We start from the raw sequence: 17,458 nt of genomic DNA, 5'->3' as shown, positions 1-17,458 counted from the left end.
CTACTATGAGCATCTCCAAAAGACTTTTTAGATTTTACTCTTCAAATATCAATTTGCTTACTGATGTGGGAAATAAGTGGATGGAAAAATACAATCTTCTCCAAAAGACTCATCAAATAATAATAAGTTAACATTATTTTAATAAAATATTTCCACTATTAAATTGAATTGTTGTTATGTTTTTTAAAGGAAACATAAATAATAATTATTGTAGTCTTATCTTTTCAATAATTAATAATAAAATATTAATAGAAGAGGGAGAAACTCACTCGGTAATATTGAAGAGTGAGAAACAAATCTTATTTGAAGAATCTAAATTAACATATCTTTTAGAGTGTTTAATATTGATATGACTCATCAAATAAGAAGTATAATTTTATTTGAAAAATCTTTTGGAGATGCTCTAAAATAAACTGATTTTTCTAAAAATAATTTTTAAAGTAATTTGCCGGATATTAAAAATAATTTTTAATATTTTAAAATTAATTTATAACCCTAAAAAATAAATACTAAAATTAATTTTTTTTAACTTTTCAAAATTAAACTCCAGACTTCTTAAAGCACTTTCCGCCAATCGCCCGCAACTTCCTTTACTTGCTACGTTCTCATCTTATCTAGATAAAAAGTATGATCATTTCGCTGTCTCTTAGATTTGTTCGCTTATATAGATTCGAAATCGAACAAACTCTGCAGCTTTCTAAATAACACACAGCAAAAAAGGGAAAAAATTAAAAAAAAAGGTTGTGTCGTCATCGTCTCAATGGCGACGGCTGAGACACAAACGATGGTGGTAGGGATCGACGATAGCGAGCACGGCACCTACGCGCTTCAATGGACGCTCGTTCATTTCTTCGCAAATTCGACTGTCAATCCTCCTTTCAAACTCGTCATCGTTCACGCCAAACCTTCCCCTTCTTCTGTTGTTGGCCTTATACTATTACTTTTCTATACTTATGCTATTACCTATAATTTTCTGTTCTTTAAAAAAAACCCAAAAACCAAACAAATTTATAAAAAAAAATGAATAAATTAGAATTTACTAGGAATTATAATATTTGGGTCAATTTAGAATTTAGTATTTTATTAGAATTTATCTTATTTTATTAAGCTTACTTGAGTTATATTTGTAATTCTAATCTAATTAGCATTTTAGATTATTTCTCTTATTTGACAAAGATTAGGATTAAGTTAACTACTATTATATATATAGGCTTGTTATTCTTAATTTATGATAACAGACACAAGCTTCTCATTAATAATATTCAGTTTTTTCTCAATTGAGATATCTTCTCTTTAGTGAGAGCCTCTTTCTTGAGTTTTCAAGATGTACGTTAGAATGAAATTTAGTATCGCTTCTGCCCTACATCAAAACGTCATCTAATCATAGGGTCTTTTTATAGTTGTTTGCATTGGAAGGCTCATCTATCACCGACATATCTATTTATCCGGCAACATTGCCACCTTTACATTGATCGGAGAATTTTAAATACGTTGATAGTTTTTGTTTTTCTATTCACTCACTTCTATTTCTTAATGATGATACCATCATTATTGTCATTGATGGTGCAATAATTTTTAGCAATATTATTTTGATTTACAAAACTTAAATATTAAATATAATACTCAATTTTAGTCTCATACACTTAAATATTACTAATATTCAAGTTAATTGATGGATATTAAATAAATCAAATCCGGAGTATTTTAGATGGATATTATACAATCTATTTAGATAAGATACTTAGATATCCAACTTGAATGAATTTGTTTGCTCTTTCTAGCTGTTAACTCGATTAATAATTGTAATGGGTTTGGTTTTAAAACTCCTAATATGATAACTCATTCATGACACAATTAATTATTCAACTAATTATATTAATTGACTTCTATTTTAATTGATAGATGTGTGTTGAATTGCCATCTCTATTTTTATCCATGTGTGATGTTACCAAGAAAGAAGAAATAATAGAAAATACTTACTTTTAGTTTATTTTTCTAAAGAACTATTTAAATTATTTTCAAATAGAGCAATTGTTTAGAATTTTTTTACCTTTCTCTCAGATAAGTTAATGACTATTTAAACAGTTCGAGTGGAGTAACAAATACCAATTTATTTAAGTGTGCAATTAAATTTATTTATTTTTTATTTAAGGACAAAAATTCAAACAAAAATACAAAACTCATTGTTAAAAAAAAGATTTTACAAGTTCGTAAACTAACATTTTATTATTATTAGTAAATTAACATATTTTTACTAAATAATTAAATAATTGATAGTATGTTTAATAAATAATATGTTACAAAAAAATTAACTACATAGAATATGAAATTAAATTTATTTTTGTATTTTGTACATTTCATCTACTTGTATAATAAAATCTCGTGTTGAAAAAGAAAATTATGGGTTTTGAACTTTGTTCATATAGGTGAGAGGAAATTGGTTGCCATTATGTTAAATTAAAAAAAAAAGATCATATTATATTTATCATTTATTATGGTTAGTAAATAATATACATAGTTTAACTATATAATAAAGTAGTTGATTTATTAATTAATAAATTTATTAATTTAAATAGATATTAATAAATGTAAGAATAAGTCATTTAATTGGAAACCTAGTTCAATAGAGTTTAAAAAAAAGAATATTATGAAATTATATGTCATAATTTCAAAACTTTTGATTTTTTTTTTCATGAACAATAAGGATCTTTAATATTCATAACCCAATAATCAGATCTAAGCCATTATGGGGTAACGTAGCTGGACCCCTATAAAAAAGATGCGGGCTTCAACCTTTTATTCTTTATTATTTTTCATGATACTTTTAATAATTTGATAGCCACATAAATTTCTGGTGCATAAAATTAAAAGTTGATTAGGACAATATTTTGATTTTAAATATTTAAAATAACTTGTAATTAATTGAGACAGGTTCTATATGAATGATACCAGCTTCAACCTTTTATTATTTATTATTTTTCATGATACTTTTTATAATTTGATAGCCACATAAAATTCTGGTGTAAGAGGTGCTTAACACCCATTCTATTAGGAAAATACAACTCATTAATTACTGTTTTCGGTTCTCTGAAAAAAAGAAGAAGAACTATTGTGAACGTGATCATTTTTTTAAAATAAGAAAATTATTCATAAATTAATAATTTATTAATTTAATGATAATTAATAATTGTTGAATTAATAAATTTTTTAGGATCCTTGCTATTAATTTATCTGGTTGTATTCTAGATAGCTGCATCACAAGTAGAGATGGCCAATGAGCTGTGCCGGTCAGGCCCGCACAAAGAAAGGCTCATGCGTGCTCGCGTCCATGATGTATTTTGTGTCGTGCCATACAGTGCCCAATTTTTTTTTATTAGGCCATGTGTTGTGCCCACACATGTCGTGCCGTGGCTTGTGTCCTGCCGTGCCTAAGAAAAAAAAAGCTCAATTAGTTTTTTTTTTCATTTTTTTAATTTTTTAAGAGCGAATGTTAAATTGTTGGCGTACTTTTTTCCAGTCATGTACTTATTTTATGTCTATGCCTTTATTCAAATTTAATGGAATCAAAAACTTAAAACTCAAGTCCATATTCAATAGAAATAAACTAATAATAGTAAGAAAATCTAATAGTAATTACTAAGTTCGACGTTATAATATTAGAATTTTTTTAATACTTAACAACAACAACAACAACAATAATAATAAATTTTTCTTAAGAGTTAACTTAATTGTTAACTTGGACTTATTCATATATCATAGTTCACAATAAAATTTATGAATGTTTATAAAATCATGATATTTATAATTGTGTTCATTAAAATCATGATATCAATTATTTATTTAATAAATTATAAATATAAATCAATTATATTATTTTTTAAACTAATAATTAAATGAATTTAAAATTTTAATTTCAAGTTATTTATAAAATTATAAAATTTTAAGTACTTTCATTAAAAAATAAAATGTGCTTATTGCAGACTTTTTCATCGCGTCGTGCTTTTAAGGCTTACATGCCTAAAATTCTAAATCTGGCCCTACCCACTTGCGTGCCGTACTGTGCTGCGTGCTTCACCGAAACGTGCTCGTCATCGTGCCGTGCTGTACAGACATGTGTCGTGCCTGTACCCATGTTGTGCCACGTGTCGTTTGGCCCATTTGCCATCGCTAATCACAAGTAAGCAGGTCCACAATTTGGCTCTGATACCATGAAGAAACGAGTGTTTTTCATTTCTTAAGTAAAAACGTTATACATTGAGCATATTTATAGATACAGATGTTATACTTTTTCAAAAATTAGATACACGTATTACGGAAGCATCTGACCAACCGTGTCATTGCTGTTCGGTGTGGATCATGTCTTTGACAACTTCCATTCGATGTCGTTTTATTTGACATTCTAAACAGATATTGCTTGATGGCTATAATTAATTGATTATTTGGGTTTGAAATTATATATATATGTATTACTCATAAACTTCTTATTATGATGAGAGTAGGATTCTAAATTAAGAGAAATAAGAGTCCTTTATCACAAATTGTTTTCCTAAATCAACTATAAACAAATCAAACATGAAACGTGAAATACTAAACTTATGCAACATGTAATGTAAACATGAAACATAAAATTTACATGTTAAAAAATAACATGAAATATGCAAAAACAAAAATTAAGTATGCAACATTAAACATTAAACATGAGTACAATGTAAACATACATTAGACACTAAACATGGTTACAATGTAAACATGCAAATGATAGTTAATACATGTGATGTACGATGTTGTACATGAAACATGAACATTGAACATGAAACAGGTAAGAAAATAAAAAATTTTGGCATTATTTTTAACATGAAACACCAAACTTCAAATATGCATCATGTGATATAAACATGAAACGCGAAATTTATATGTGAAATAATAATATGAGATATGAAACATTGAAAGTTAAACATGAGTATAAAGTAAACATGTAACACAGTACTTGATACATGTGACAGACGATGTTAGACATGAAACATGTATGTAAAACATGAAACATAAAATTTACACATAAAATAATAACATGTAATATGAAACATTACAAGTAAAATATGCAATGTTAAACATTAAACATGGATACTGTTATATATAAAACATTTAACGATAAATAAGTAATTGTTAATCTTATATATGAAATATGAATATTAAACATGAAATGGGGAAGAAAAGAAAATTTTAGGGGTACTTACAATAATAAAATTGAGACCAATAACAATACACATGAAAATAAGAAACAATTTTTTATCTTTTATTATTTTATTATTTTATTTTTTTCTCTTGATTTTGATAAGATCATATTTTTCTTTCACTTTTTATTTATTTATATTTTTTCCTTTCTATTAATATTATCTTTTTAAAATTTATTATTTAGTATATTATCCTATTTTAGTTTTTTAAAATTTAAATAATTAGTTAAATATAGCAACCAGTTAAAGAAATGGATTGTTCTAGGTCTTTGGCTATTGGCTATTGTTTGGCAACCAAAGAATGTTGGGGTCTCTTTGTGAGAACCAGGCATCCGGCATCATTCCTGAAGATTATCTCCCGGCATTGTAGCCACACCCGAAATGGAGCTTAATAAGATGAAGACACGTGTACTTATAAAAAATAAATATATTAAAATATGAAAACGAAGTCGTTTTGATTTCAAGTATTTTGACACCTAATTGGGCATCAGGCAAACTAACACTGGGGAAAACTGATCCTTATAGGAAAAAAAATTGAAAAAAGAAATGGTGATCAACAGCTGGGAACATTTTTTTTTTAACCTAATCAACGTGGTAATTAAAAATTAGAGAAATTATCCACCGTCCACCTTTTTTTTTTTTAATTTTTTCAAAAATACATAATTCTTCTTTCTTTTTGTTGAAATCCACCTGAAGTTACATTTCTTTTCACTCATCCACTTCCGTTTGGAGACAGTTAAGAAAATTAACAGAATATTGTATAAATGACTTTTTTACCCTAAAATGTAAAAGATAAATCATCCACTGACCACCTTTTTTTTTCGTATTGTTTCAAAAATACACAATTCTTACTTTTTTTTTTGTTGAACTCAACTTAAAGTTATATTATTTTGCATTTGTCAACTACTGTATCGTTGTGAAATGACAATTTTACCCTTATGATGTCAGCAAAGTTCTAACGGTGTTATAACTGAAATACTAACTAGGCAACCCAAGAGGGGGGTGAATTGAGATTTTGAAACTTATGCGATACAATTCGCACAACAATTCAATTTATTTCCTTAGGGCATGTTTGGTACATTGTATTATAGGGTATTAAAATACTGTTTACATTAAAATAATATTAAACCCATGTTTGGAACAAATTTACAAGGAATTAAGGTAGGGGGCTAATGCGTCACTGACGCATTAGCTTTGCTTTTTTTTTTCTTCTTTTTCCTTTGACTTTTCTTTTTACTTTATTATTATTATACTACTAAAATAATTAATAAATAAATATAGTTTTAATTTAATATAATATTTTTATTAATTTTGTTTTTACATTAAAATTATTAATAGAAATTAATAAATAAATAATTTATCATTCAATAATAGTATATTATTTTTTATTTTTACATTATTATTTATTAATAAATTTATAACTTATTATAACTAATAAAAATATTTAAATTTGAATAATATTAATTTAAAATTAATAATAATATAAATAATAACATAAAATATTAATACAATTTAAATATATTAATATAATATAAAACATTAATATAATATAATATTTAAATTAAATTAATTAAAAAATCAATACAGTACAGTGTAGCACCAACCATTGTACAACATTATTATAATACAGTGCTAATGCAATACAGCAAATACAATACACCAGTATTAAAATAATACAATACAACATAATACAATACAGTGTGCCAAACACACCACTAATGAAATCAAAAACAATAAATTTAATAAAGCATAATAATAAAAGAGTAAGGGAACAAAGAGCAAACACAATGATTTTTACGTGGTTCGGCAATCCCTGCCCACATCCATGCCTCCAAGGTCACCTGGCTTAAGGATTTCACTATCCAAGCCTCCCAAGGCTTCAAGAATACTTATAATTGACTTCACATATGTCAATCAACCTTTACACCAAGAGATTATCCCCAATCTCTTAACCCAAGTGTATCCCAACACTTAAAATCACTCAAAACAAAGATTACAAATGTGTTTTTCTCTCACACAAAATATATGATTACAAATCTATACTCAATGTGTGAACAAATAAATCAAGAACGAATTTAAAGCTTAATGAATGTTGTATTCTCGATTACAAGCTCAATGATAATGTTGTGATCCATCCTTATTTGAATTTGATTGATTTTATTTATAGTTGGAGCTGAAAACTAGCCGTTATTGACTTTTTGTTCGAAGTTGGATCGCCGTTAACTCGAAGTTGGATCGCTGTTTTGACTAGTCCAAGTTACCGTTGGACATAATTTTCAAGTTGTCGGCCGTTAGTGTCCAGAGGCAACTCTTCAATTCTACTTGATATTGGCTAGCCATCATCAAGATGTCGGTTAGCCATTTGCTACAGTGACTGCTACAATTAACTATTTTCTAAAATTATAATTTTACCCCAAAACTTTCAATAATAAAACTATGGCCCAAAACTTTATGAAACTTTTCAAACAAGTCTATTTTCGTAATTTCAAGTAATACTTTCAATTAGACCATAAACTTGAAAAACAACCAATTTCATAAAATCATTTTTCATTAAATATAAAACCTTTATAATATGAAGATAATGATTTATTTAAAAAGCATAAAAAATAACTTGTGCTTTTAAAAGGTTAATCATTCTTAATTTTGTTTGTTATCATCAAAATCAATATTATGGATACATAATAACATAAATATTAACAATCTCCCCTTTTTTGATGATGACAAACTTTACATGTATTTAAAGAATGATTCCACAAATTGATTCCTCTTTTAAAAGGTTAATCACTCTTAATTTTGTTTGTTATCATCAAAATCAATATTGTGGATACATAAATGTTAATAATAACGAGAGTGAATCAATGAAAAAAATGTTAACTTTAGGTGGAGCACTGCAAAAAAAAAAAAAAAAAAAAGATTTGTGTATTTTTAAAAAATGGTGAAAAAACAGGTGGACGGTGGATAATTTTTCTTAAAAATTATTGGTTGTAGGTTGCTGGGTTTGATACCTCGAACTGGACCTGGCCCATGTTAATATGGGATGGGTTGTAAAATTACAATAAAACATTCCCTATCTGATAAGTTGATAACAAAACTACAAAAACATCCAGAAAAAAGGTTTGAGTTTTAAGGCCAATTTGATAATACTAAGGTTTTAAAATAATTATTGTTAACTACGATATAAAAATAATCAGCTACGAATAAAGTTAATTAAATATTTCATAAAATTTATTTCTAAAATTGCTGTGAGTTTGAAAAGTAATTGTATGCATTTGGTAAATTTTATTTATTATAAGAATATAAATAACTGAATTAAATAAACGTTAAGTAAAATTTATTTAGATATTTATAAACATATTTATAAAATAATTTTTATGTGCATAGAAAATAATTAATAATTAAAATAAATATTTTATACTAGTAGTTTATTTTTTATTTTGTTATCACAATATAAATAGTAATAATAATAATAATAATAATATATTTAAATTTAATGATTTTATTTTCTAATTAATAAGATTAATTTTACATTTTTACTTTTTATCTGTGTGTGAGTGAAAGCATTAGATGTAAAATTAATTCTCAAAATTAAATTTTAAAAAATTACTCATTCCATACTTCTGAAAATCCACTATAAAATAAAGTGATTTTTCTAAAAATAATTTACCAAATATTAAAATTAAATTTTAATATTTTAAAATTAATTTATAACCCTAAAAAATAAATACTAAAATTAATTTTTTCTAACTTTTCAAAATTAAACGCCAGACTCATTAAAGCACTTTCCGCCAATCGCCCGCAACCTCCTTTACTTGCTACGTTCTCATCTTATCTAGATAAAAAGTATGATCATTTCGCTGTCTCTTAGATTTATTCGCTTATATATAGATTAGAAATCGAACAAACTCTGCAACTTTCTGAATAACACACAGCTAAAAAGGAAAAAAAAAAAAGTTGAGTAGACATCGTCTCAATGGCGACGGCGGAGACACAAACGATGGTGGTAGGGATCGACGATAGCGAGCAGAGCACGTACGCGCTTCAATGGACGCTCGATCATTTCTTCGCAAATTCGACTGTAAATCCTCCTTTCAAACTCGTCATCGTTCACGCCAGACCTTCCCCTTCAGCTGTTATTGGCCTCGCTGGACCTGGTAAAGTAATTATAAATCTAACTAATTAATCCTTTGGCATTTGTCCTTGCTTTGCATGTTTTAAAAATTAAGTAATAGATTTTGTTGTCCTTTGTTCGATTTTAGTTTGCGATTTTAATTTGTTTGTTTTGTCTTTCTTTCTTGGTGATCAAGTAACTGGTTTTTAGTTTTAATTTATCGCAGGAGCTGTCGAGGTTTTGCCTCATGTGGACTCAGATTTCAAGAAGATTGCTGCAAGGGTTGTGGAGGAGGCTAAAGAAATCTGTAGCAGTAAATCGGTAATGATTAGTTTGTTATTTCTTTTTAATGATATTACAATCTATAAATAAATTACAATCTTGGGATCGTCTGAGATTCTATATACAGATACACGTTTGTAGTACAGTTTAAAAATCTTTAGATTGCCCCACTCGTGAAATGATAATCTTCAAAATACTCTTATAAACATCAACTTTCCCTAATTTATGTTAAGAAGATGAAAAATTTTTCATCAATGCACTCTCAATTTTTATTTAATTTTTTGAACCCAAACTGAGGTAAGTTAAGGTTTAGAATAGTTTAGAGGTACTTCGAGAACTGTTATTTTGTGATCGATAATCCAAAATTAACCTTTCTAAATTGGTGGATCTGAGTTGTAAGTATTCACGCTTATCCTTTTATCTTTCCCCAATTTTAGTATACCAGATTATAATACGTATACTTAACAATTGTTTCCCTTCTGGTATCATTTCTGTAAATTAGTAGTTCTGTTTTGTTTAGGTGCATGACTTTGTTGTTGAGGTGGTGGAAGGAGATGCTCGAAATATCCTCTGTGAGGCTGTAGAGAAGCATCATGCCTCCATATTGGTTGTTGGTAGTCATGGCTATGGAGCGATCAAAAGGTATAAATCTACTATAAGTTGTTTCATTTGGTATCTCATATTTTCTCGAGTGGAACTCGGTATGGTGAACTGTTTTGGTTATTATTCATATTTTTCAATCATAAAGAGGACTCAAATCTGTATGTGTAAATAAACTATAAATAGATCGTGTACTATTGTACAAGCTTATATGAATCAATTTTTTATTCTTTATTATGGAGTAGCTGTAACCAGATGAAAATAGAGTGGAAAAATGTCATTGAGATGTGGTCAAACGCTTTTCTTTGACTGGCCACCCAAATGCAAATTGATGCTAAAAATTTAATTTGGGATTTGCCTTCTCTACACTTTTCTTTCTATTTCAGTATTCTTTTGCTGGGAATGTCATACGTATTATGGGTTTACAAATTTTGTTGAATGAGAGGGTTAGTAGGTTTCATTTGTTTCTTGTTGGGGATTCTGATGATTTCTAACCGAGATCGATTCTTTTGCAGGGCGGTTTTGGGCAGTGTAAGTGATTATTGTGCTCATCATGCTCATTGCACGGTGATGATAGTGAAGAGGCCTAAAACCAAGCACTGAGCTGCAGTTACTCTGCTTCATGATTAGTACACACATAATAAAATAGGATGTAATCAAGTATCATAATTTAAACTTATATTTGGGATGTAATCAAATATCATAATTTAACTTATATTTATGTAAACATCTAAACGTTTCATCAAAGTTCATATGCTTCAAATGTTTCATAGTAATGTTTTATGTTCATTAATGTTCTCCTTGTTTCTTCACTCACTTGTTTCTTTACCCTCCCCTCTGTAGAATTTTAATCACAGTATGAATGATAGCATGAATCTGTACTGTCCACGGTGCATAAAATTAAGTTGATTACGACAATATTTTGATTTTAAATATTTATAATAACTTTTAATTAATCCAGGCAGGTTCTATAGGAAAGATGCCAGCTTCAACCTTTTATTCTTTATTATTTTTCATGATACTTTTAATAATTTGATGGCCACATAAAATTCTGGTGTAAGAGCTACTTAAAACCCATTCTATTAGGATAATACAACTCGTTAATTACTGTTTTCGGTTCTCTGAAAAAAAAAACTATTATCAACGTGATCATATTTTTTAAAATAAGAAAAATATTCATAAATTAATAATTTATTAATTTAATGATAATTAATAATTGTTGAATTAATAAATTTTTTAGGATCCTTGCTATTAATTTATCTGGTTGTATTCTAGATAGCTGCATCACAAGTAGAGATAGCCAATAGGCGAAAAGCTCATGCGTGCTCGTGCCCGCGATGTATTTTGTGTCGTGTCGTGCCGTGCCTAATTTTTTTTTTGCTTAGGCTATGTGTTGTGCCCACACGTGCCATGCCGTGCTGTGGCTTATACCCTGCCGTGCCTAAGAAAAAAAGTCTAATAAGTTAAAAAAAAATTTAAGAGTAAGAGTACATGCCAAACTATTGACATACTTTCTTCAAGTTTATGTATTTTTTTAGGTCTATACTTTTATTCAAATTTAATAGAATTGAAAATTCAAACCTTAAGTCCATATTCAATAGTAATAAACTAATAATAGTAGGAGAATTTGATATTAATTACTAAGTTTAATGTTATAGTATTATAATTTTTTTTAATACTTAACAACAACAACAACAACAACAACAAGAATAATAAATATTCTTAAGAGTTAACTTAATTGTTAACTTGGATTTACTTAAATTCATATATCATAATTCACAATAATATTAATGCATATTATAAAATCATGATATCAATTATTTATTTAATAAATTATAAATATAAATAAATTATATTATTTTTTTAAACTAATAATTAAATGAATTTAAAAATTTAATTTCAAGTTATTTATAAAATCATAAAATTTTAAATACTTTTATTAAAAAATAAAATGTATTTATTGTAGGCTTTTTTATTATGCCGTGTTTAACTCATCTCTAATTGTGACGTGTTTTTAAGACCCACATATCTAAAATTCTAAGTTTGACTCAGCACACATGCGTGCCGTACCATGCTACGTATCTCACCGAAACGTACTTATATTGTGCCGTGTTGTACGGACATGTGCTGTCCCCATACTGTGCCACGTGCCGCCCGGCCCATTGCCATCTCTAATCACAAGCAAGCAGGTCCACAATTTCAACGCGTCTAGAAATTTCAGAACATTACAGCCATCTTGTTTTATTTAATGCGTCTGATGTATTTTGATTACATCGAATCCAAGCTCTTAAATCTAATTAAACCTACTTACAAAATACATACAAGGATTTAACCCCGAGCACAACATAGGAACTCAATGCAATTGCAAAACACTTGTTATGCTTGTAAAATGTGCAACAGGGTACCCAGAAGGCAGAATATCCACTTCCTTCAAGAAGGTCTCCATGAAGACAGAGGTGGAGTATCAGAGTCTTTGTAGGTAGTTACTCCATCTGGATATCGATCACCCTTTACAGCATCCGCCAAAGCAATGGAATCAAGTTCAGCCATTTCTTCTGGAGCTAATTTCACTGAGAGTGCTTGAATATTTTCATTGAGCTGTTCGATCTTGGTGTTTCCAGGTATGGGACACACATCATCACCTTGGTGGTGAACCCAGCCTAATGCAAGCTGTGCGGGGGTGCATCCTTTTCTCATTGCTATTTCATTAACACTCTCAAATAACTTTTTATTATGCTCCAAATTTTCAGCTTGGAACTTCGGCATGCACTGCAACAATTAGGAAAGAACTTTCAGCACTTAAAAAGAGTCAAATTGAATCTTTAAGACAGAACATTTTGGAGAGAAAAGATTCACAGGTTCCTAGGTATACCAAGCCCCTAATCTGCTTCAAATTTTACTCTGAAGGATGGTACAGAATTATCAACTAAGAAATGTTCATAGATGCTCATGGCTTTGGCCTCAGATGTAGACGATGTTCTATGCATGTCAGTAGGCAATCTCGCTGATTCTCACAGAATCTGAGAAAAAACATGCTGATTTCTACAAGAAGTTGAAAAGATTATGCGCAAAAAGTTCTATAGTCGGAGCCAGGTATATTAAGAGTGGCTTGAGCAGGTTCAAAAACACCTATATGCCCAGGGACAGGATAAGTTACAGCAGATAAATGTCAAGTAAGATACAGAAGGTAATAAAAGGACTCAAAGGGATGGCCAGATGCAGATGCACGGTAACAGATCTGTCATCAGGGATCACTCCACTATATTTGTAGCCTAATGGCATTTGCTCTCATTCAACCCAAAACTATGGAGCCACAATTTTCAGGCAAAAAAATAACATCGATCCTTGGATCTGGAAGAAAATGATAGATTCCAGCAGAAGACCTGAAAATGATTTAAAAGCCTGAATTTCAAATCCTTTAACTAGCTTGTAGAAGGTTTTCAGCACACGATTGTAGTTATGAAAAACGATGTAAGACTGAACCTAGTTGTACATAGAAAATTGTTACAGTGGTTTTCAATTGACCTGAAAAAAAAAAGAAAAGAAAAAGGACTTCTCCAATATAGGATAGGGTTATGGAAAAAAACATTTTTCCTCACAAACCCAATTTGGATGGATCAGTGGAATTTCACATTATGATGCATAAGCAATGCAAATATGACAAAGATGGAAACTGCCACAAAGATGAAAAACACAGAAAGAATCCTTGCAATCAAACTTCTTGAGGATCCAGTATTAGTTAAGGTGATGGAAACATTTTTCGTTTTCTATTTAATGATCCAAATGCGGACAAGGAATTTAACCTTAAAACAGGCTATTCGATTGAAGGGGCATTAGGCGTCACTTGAATACTAATTTCATCTTAAATTTTTCTGAGAAAATAAAAAAAATTTGCGTTTATGATCATTGCAACGAAAATCTCTCGTATTCAAAGACATTAATATACATGATATCATGAATGACAATTCAAAACAAAAAAGAGTTCCATTATTATTGAGTGATTAAACAAATGTGAACAGAAGCAATTATTGTTTTACAGGTTACAGAGTTTGAACATTCAATAAATAGGCCAATAGTAATGAAAATACGAGCAAGCTGAAACGCATGAATTTTACGTGAAGCAAGAAATATTATTTAGTTAATCATGAATAAGTTTTGGTTGCCATGACATCATCTGGATATGAATTTTGAAGTGTTAAGTTATTACTGATTGAATTTTCATATTGATCTAGTTTTTCCTTGCCATCTACATACAAGTAACGTCAGTGCTCGTTTGAAGACCAAAATGAACTGGTTCAACAATTAAAATTAATAATACTAATTAATTAAGTCAAGTTCTGCTGGATTAGATTAGAGTGAACTATAAGTATGGGTTGCAGAAAAAATTTGGAGCTCTATAATTACACAAGTCAATCTAGGGTATCTTAAGAGAAGGTGTTTGCCAAGCTTGCAGACATCCAACATTGATGCTAGAAAACATTTTAATGCTAAAAGCTAATGTAGTTTATTCCAAATGCTAACAATTGCTAGGAAGACTTACAAACCTTTCTAAAATCGTCTTTTGAAAAGCTTTCAACCAACTTAGGCCCTGATGATAGAAATCCTTGTCCTAGAGGACCATACGCAACAATTCCAATGCCAAGTTCCCTAAGCAATCACTGGGTTCTCATTAGCATATGTTAAATGATTCCGCTCATAAAAGTTCTCTTCTTTTCAACTCCAAACAATCCAGTTGGTCTAATTAATCCCTTACCTGCAAGTAGGAACTATCTCTGCCTCCACATCTCGTGACCACAAGGACCATTCCAACTGCACAGCTGTTATTGGATGGACAGCATGAGCTCTTCTAATTGTTGCAGCACAAGCCTCAGATAGACCTATATACTTTATTTTACCCTCTTCAACTAGTTTCTTGAGCTCTCCAATCTTCCAAAAGAACACAAAAAAGAATTAGTGAATGTTCAATTGGAAGCTCAATAAGAAGATATGATCTGTATAAAGAACATAAAGGGGACAGTGTTGCAAAACAATCATACTTCATCACCAAATAAGATGATAGTTTAATCTAATAAGTTTCCAACAAAGACATACAGCTAAATCATATGGGGATTACTGCTCATGACAAGACAAGCATTGCACTGTTTGTCCAGAGTTTCATTAATGATGATAAAAAAGTCTCTCAGTCGAGCATGTAGCAAGACAAAATGCTATGCATTTGTGCTGACAGTTATCAAATATGACAAAATCCCATCTTCCTTGACGGTTCTACAATCAGTGTGCATTCATTGTACTGCTCATAACACAACAATCAATGTTTTTTCTTCCCCTCCCCCCCCCCCCTCTTTTTCAGTTTCTACCTAATTTTCACCATTCATTAAGTCAGAAGATGTAAATAACAGAGTTCAATCACATTGCTAAAACGAAGAACACACGAAAGCCTCGGGCGATGAAAGAACAAAACATCATAATATAACATGATTGAGACAGATATAGATAAAAAGGGGCAAACCGTGACTTCAATGGGAATTTTAGTGTCAACGCGATGTTGGTAATAAAGATCAATATAATCAATATCCAGACGCTTCAAGCTGGCCTCGCAGCAAGCTCTTACATAAGCCGGATCACCACGAATTTTCCCTCCATCAGCAAAGCTGATGCCAAATTTAGTGGCCAACTCAACTCTTTCTCTCATTCCTCCTTTGAGAGCCTAACTACCAAACCAGGAAAGGAAATTAAAAAAAAAAAATCAACAAAAGGCCATTTGGAATACGTTTGCAGCTAAAATGTGCACTAAATTGCTCAACAGACACCCAAATTTTACTTGGCAGCTAAATTCACCAACTACCCTTTATTTACACTCAATTCTAAACATACCCTTTAAAAGAAAGAGTGAAAGAGAAGCTAATTCTTACTTTGCCCACAAGGATTTCATTGGTGTAGGGTCCGTAAATATCGGAGGTGTCGAGTAAAGTGATGCCACTGTTAATGGCATGGTGGATCAAAGCGATCATATCGGGTTCGGGCTCCGGTGGCCCGTATAAACAGGACATGGCCATGCACCCTAAGCCTTGTGCTGAAACCTCCAGACCTTGTGAACCTAGCTTGATTCTCTTCACTGTCCCCACCATTTCCTTGTTACTGTTACTGTTACTGATACTATATTATGTTAAGGCACTCACTGAAAGATGTATTTGTGTGTGTGTGTGTGTGTGTGGTGTGTATATGTTCTTGGTTCTGTTACAGTGCAACACTAAGGTGTTTCCCTCCGCCTATGATGGAAAAGCCACCATTGATAAGAAAAGTGATCAACGAACGAAGAATAATGGAACCCCCTCAACAGTGCCTCTTTGTCACTACCTATGGACAGATTTTCAGCTATTAGCTTGAGATGCCCGTTCATTCTAAAGGGTTAAATCTGGTCCCCTCATTTCTTGTTCTTGCACGTTTCCTTTTATCTCGGAACGCGCCACAATTTATTCTGGAATCTGGATATTGGCTCTAGGCTTCGTGGCTTACTACTGACTGATCAGAAAGTTCATAATTGTAATCTTGTCACGTGTCTCGCCTGTGGCCAGAAACTATCAATTTGGTTCAGTTTTTTGACACAATAAAAAATTGGTTCTTTTTTTTTTCTTTTTTCCCCTTAATTCTAGAATCATGAACCGAATCGGAAAATCAAAAAATTTAATATATTTTTAAATTCAAATATGTGTCATGTTATTATTGGTGAATAAAAAATAAAAATAAAAACTAAAAATTAAGAAATGAATAAAATTATAATAATAATAAGCCAAAAACCGATCTAAAGTCAATTGATCAGTGTATGTTTGATTCAGATTTAGATTTATTTTAGGTTATAGTTTTTTTGATTCTCTTAAAATCAACAATGAACTGAAATCAACAACGAACTGATTCGATAATCACTTTTAATTTCACCTAAATACGATACGTGATGTTGGGTCGTTCATCTCGTACTAAGTAATTTTAAAATATTTTAAGTTTTATTAATTATTTTGTACTTGTGTATTTTATGAATGTTTTTACTGATTGTTTTAACACATAATGTAATGTAAATGGTTCATGATTGATACCTATAAGTAAAAAGATGCTTCTAGAGCAAGACATGCAAAAATGGTGGTAGGGTAGTTTTCCTCACCATTGTGTAATCACACCCATCTACTATGGTCAATTATTGAATGGGTGGGGCTATATACACTCTAAAAATTACTTTGAACAC

At 30.0% G+C, this 17,458-nt stretch overlaps 2 protein-coding genes across 4 annotated transcripts; one reads left to right on the top strand and one right to left on the bottom strand.

Moving 5' to 3' along the window:
* Positions 1 to 9,020: 9,020 nt before the first annotated feature.
* On the top strand, positions 9,021 to 10,963 carry LOC18034292 (universal stress protein PHOS34). Its single transcript, XM_006423677.2, has 4 exons — positions 9,021 to 9,382; positions 9,566 to 9,660; positions 10,142 to 10,263; positions 10,737 to 10,963. Exons 1-4 carry the CDS (start codon positions 9,202 to 9,204, stop codon positions 10,822 to 10,824), a joined length of 486 nt encoding a protein of 161 aa, XP_006423740.1. The 5' UTR covers positions 9,021 to 9,201; the 3' UTR covers positions 10,825 to 10,963.
* A 1,402-nt stretch (positions 10,964 to 12,365) lies between these two features.
* LOC18033691 (probable aldo-keto reductase 2) lies at positions 12,366 to 16,654 on the bottom strand. Of its 3 annotated transcripts, none has more exons than XM_006423676.2 (5): positions 16,134 to 16,654; positions 15,731 to 15,928; positions 14,975 to 15,147; positions 14,766 to 14,868; positions 12,366 to 12,990 (listed from the first exon to the last, which is right to left on the bottom strand). In XM_006423676.2, the coding sequence occupies exons 1-5, from the start codon at positions 16,347 to 16,349 to the stop codon at positions 12,652 to 12,654; spliced, it is 1,029 nt and encodes a 342-aa protein (XP_006423739.1). In that variant the 5' UTR covers positions 16,350 to 16,654; the 3' UTR covers positions 12,366 to 12,651. The 3 variants fall into 3 exon arrangements, with proteins under 3 accessions (XP_006423739.1, XP_024035246.1, XP_006423738.1); XM_024179478.1 differs by having other exon boundaries at positions 15,731 to 15,932; positions 16,134 to 16,202; XM_006423675.2 differs by lacking the exon at positions 15,731 to 15,928.
* Between the last annotated feature and the right edge of the window lie 804 nt (positions 16,655 to 17,458).

The sequence above is a fragment of the Citrus clementina genome, unplaced genomic scaffold (assembly GCF_000493195.1).
Source record: "Citrus clementina cultivar Clemenules unplaced genomic scaffold, Citrus_clementina_v1.0 scaffold_8, whole genome shotgun sequence".
Lineage (NCBI taxonomy): Eukaryota > Viridiplantae > Streptophyta > Magnoliopsida > Sapindales > Rutaceae > Citrus > Citrus x clementina.
This window is presented reverse-complemented; position numbering and strand designations above follow the sequence as displayed.

What these genes read in the sequence shown, in the direction of transcription:
- LOC18034292 (XM_006423677.2), top strand. Translation starts at nt 9,202, where the DNA reads ATGGCGACGGCGGAGACACAAACGATGGTGGTAGGGATCGACGATAGC. An exon ending in TATTGGCCTCGCTGGACCTG is followed by an intron (nt 9,383 to 9,565) that starts GTAAAGTAATTA and finishes AATTTATCGCAG; the next exon opens with GAGCTGTCGAGGTTTTGCCT. An exon ending in GGCTATGGAGCGATCAAAAG is followed by an intron (nt 10,264 to 10,736) that starts GTATAAATCTAC and finishes ATTCTTTTGCAG; the next exon opens with GGCGGTTTTGGGCAGTGTAA.
- LOC18033691 (XM_006423676.2), bottom strand. Translation starts at nt 16,349, where the DNA reads ATGGTGGGGACAGTGAAGAGAATCAAGCTAGGTTCACAAGGTCTGGAG. An exon ending in GAGATAGTTCCTACTTGCAG is followed by an intron (nt 14,869 to 14,974) that starts GTAAGGGATTAA and finishes GTGATTGCTTAG; the next exon opens with GGAACTTGGCATTGGAATTG. An exon ending in CAAAAGACGATTTTAGAAAG is followed by an intron (nt 12,991 to 14,765) that starts GTTTGTAAGTCT and finishes TAATTGTTGCAG; the next exon opens with TGCATGCCGAAGTTCCAAGC.